Source organism: Sinocyclocheilus rhinocerous, unplaced genomic scaffold, assembly GCF_001515625.1.
Source record: "Sinocyclocheilus rhinocerous isolate Xijiao unplaced genomic scaffold, SAMN03320098_v1.1 C36895743, whole genome shotgun sequence".
NCBI classification, from domain to species: Eukaryota; Metazoa; Chordata; class Actinopteri; order Cypriniformes; family Cyprinidae; genus Sinocyclocheilus; species Sinocyclocheilus rhinocerous.
In genome coordinates this window covers 1-2,247 of record NW_015786699.1, presented here as the reverse complement: position 1 = coordinate 2,247, position 2,247 = coordinate 1, and the positions used below count along the sequence as shown (strand labels likewise).

Genomic DNA, 2,247 nt, shown 5'->3' with positions numbered 1-2,247 from the left:
GATTGATTGATTGATTGATTGATTGATTAATATTAACTCATATTAATAAAAAAAAACAACTCAGTCCTAGGATTCTTTGGCTGCATTTACGTTGCAACGCCTGATGCACAGATTAGATATTTTAACAAATATGTCCTGCCTGTTTATAATCATATAACATTGTCAGCTGTGTTTACATTAACAAGATATGTTAGGCTGGCAATAACACAATCTAGAGCTTTTTAGTTAGGTTTTAGTAGTAGTAACATTAACGCCAACAAATGTCATTTTTAGTTAATCCATCTTAAACTCTAATTAAGGCATCTTAAATATGCTGTTAATTATCACTGAAAATAATTTGTGCCTCAGTTTGTACAAACAAAATGTACTTATAATGGAAGCCTATCACTTTAAATTACTTTTAAATCCATTTACCTTTAAATGTGTTTAGATGTATGCTGGAAAAGTGTTTTTTCTTAATTTATGATTTTTTAAAATTCATTTATTTTATTTTTTTTCTGTGTGCTATTCTTGCAGGGTGACCGTGGCCCAAAAGGTGTGATAGGCAGAGAAGGGGTCTTTGGAAAGGATGGAGAAAACGGGCTGGACGGGCCTCAGGGGTCTCTGGGGATTCCAGGACCAAAGGTAAAGTGATATTATTATAAATGTTACAGTTACATTGACATTTTGAAGGTAGATAAGCAATTCATTTCAGCATCCTGGCCTGAAAGTGTTTTATTGTGTCATGTTTTCTGATTCTTTTGGTATGTTAACAGTAAATTTTGAAACACAGGGTCCTCTAGGCTATAAAGGAGAATCAGGCTCACCTGGAGAGAAAGGAGAAGAGGTAAGATAGTTATGGTGAAGCTAGTAACTAAAATATTATAGATCAAATCCCATGATGTGCCATGATTTTGTTTAGTTATTTTATTTTTGCCTAAGGACTTACACTGTTCTTGTTACAGGGTATTGCTGGACCAGAGGGTCCATGTGGAGATATGGGAAAAGGCGGAGAGAAAGTAAGTTATGATTAAATCAGTAGTCAATAAATGCGGGCAACTCATGTTTACAGTATAGGGTGCATTCTTTGAGATGATGGTATATATTGCCATCTAGTGGTCAGGCAAAGAACTACGTTATTAAATAGGCACTTAATAAAAAATTTTATAATCTACAGTTGCATAATGCTGGGAAAACTGCCTAATAATTGTAAGTGTTTATGAAAATATGTAACCTGTAGTTCACATTTACAGGGTTCAAAAGGAGCACCTGGCTCTCCTGGTACTGTCGGCCCTCCTGTAAGTTACAGCAACATTAATAAACAGAATGAACACAATAAAAATTATTTATTCTTTAATTACATCTGGCGTTGTCGTTTAAATGTACATAGTTTTGTCATTCATAATAACAATCTTGCCTGATTATATTTTAATTCTTTTACAGGGTCCACAAGGAATGAGAGGGATGGAGGGCCCTGAAGGTCATCCAGGGCCAGATGTAAGTGAAAACAAAATAACTAGAATGCAATAAATGCTCAACATTTGTTTATCAAATAAACAAGTCCACATAGTTGCGCATTAAAGTCCACGTGAACCGGTAGTTAGTACCTACTTTACTTCAGTTTTGTGAAGTAAATTTCAGTTTTTTCCAACTGAAATGGAATATTGAATATGGGGGGGAGCACACCTCCATCTCTTGCTCACAGCAAACTAATGGTTGGAGGGGAGTGCCAAAGGCATCAAACTGACGTAATCAGAGAAGAAATGCCATTCCAGAGCGGAAGCTAATGTTCAGATTTTGATTAAAGATTATCAAGACAAACTATTTTTTTCAGTGGATTAACTTGCACGGGCTAATAGTTCACCTCAAGACCAACAATGTCCGCTAACAAAATAAATAGTGTCAATTTTGATTTCATGCAGACTTTAAAGACATCAATTTATATTCATCTGTTAATGGTAATGTTTACAGGGGGATGATGGGATGGAGGGACCACCAGGTCTTCCAGGTCCACCAGTAAGTAATAGAGAACATCAGAAATTGATATGATCAGTAGATATCAACAAAAGGGGCTGGTCAGGTAAAACAAGTATTCACATCACAGTATACTGTATGCTTCCTTTTTAAAATGAATGGTTTCCTTGGTATTATACTGTAGTTTTCTTACTTATACAAATTCAAATGTTTGGGGTCGGTAAGATTTTTTTGTTACTTTTATACTGTTTTCTATTTTAATATATACTAAAATGTAATTTATTCCTGTGATGG

General features: G+C 34.8%; 1 protein-coding gene across 1 annotated transcript; it reads left to right on the top strand.

Moving 5' to 3' along the window:
- Nucleotides 1-516: 516 nt before the first annotated feature.
- Nucleotides 517-1,995, top strand: LOC107736691 (collagen alpha-2(VI) chain-like; the record flags this gene model as incomplete). The annotated part of the gene is made up of 6 exons (XM_016548058.1): nt 517-624; nt 773-826; nt 945-998; nt 1,233-1,277; nt 1,423-1,476; nt 1,951-1,995. Coding segments are annotated over 6 exons (360 nt in total), but the record flags the coding sequence as incomplete, so codon positions are not given.
- Between the last annotated feature and the right edge of the window lie 252 nt (nt 1,996-2,247).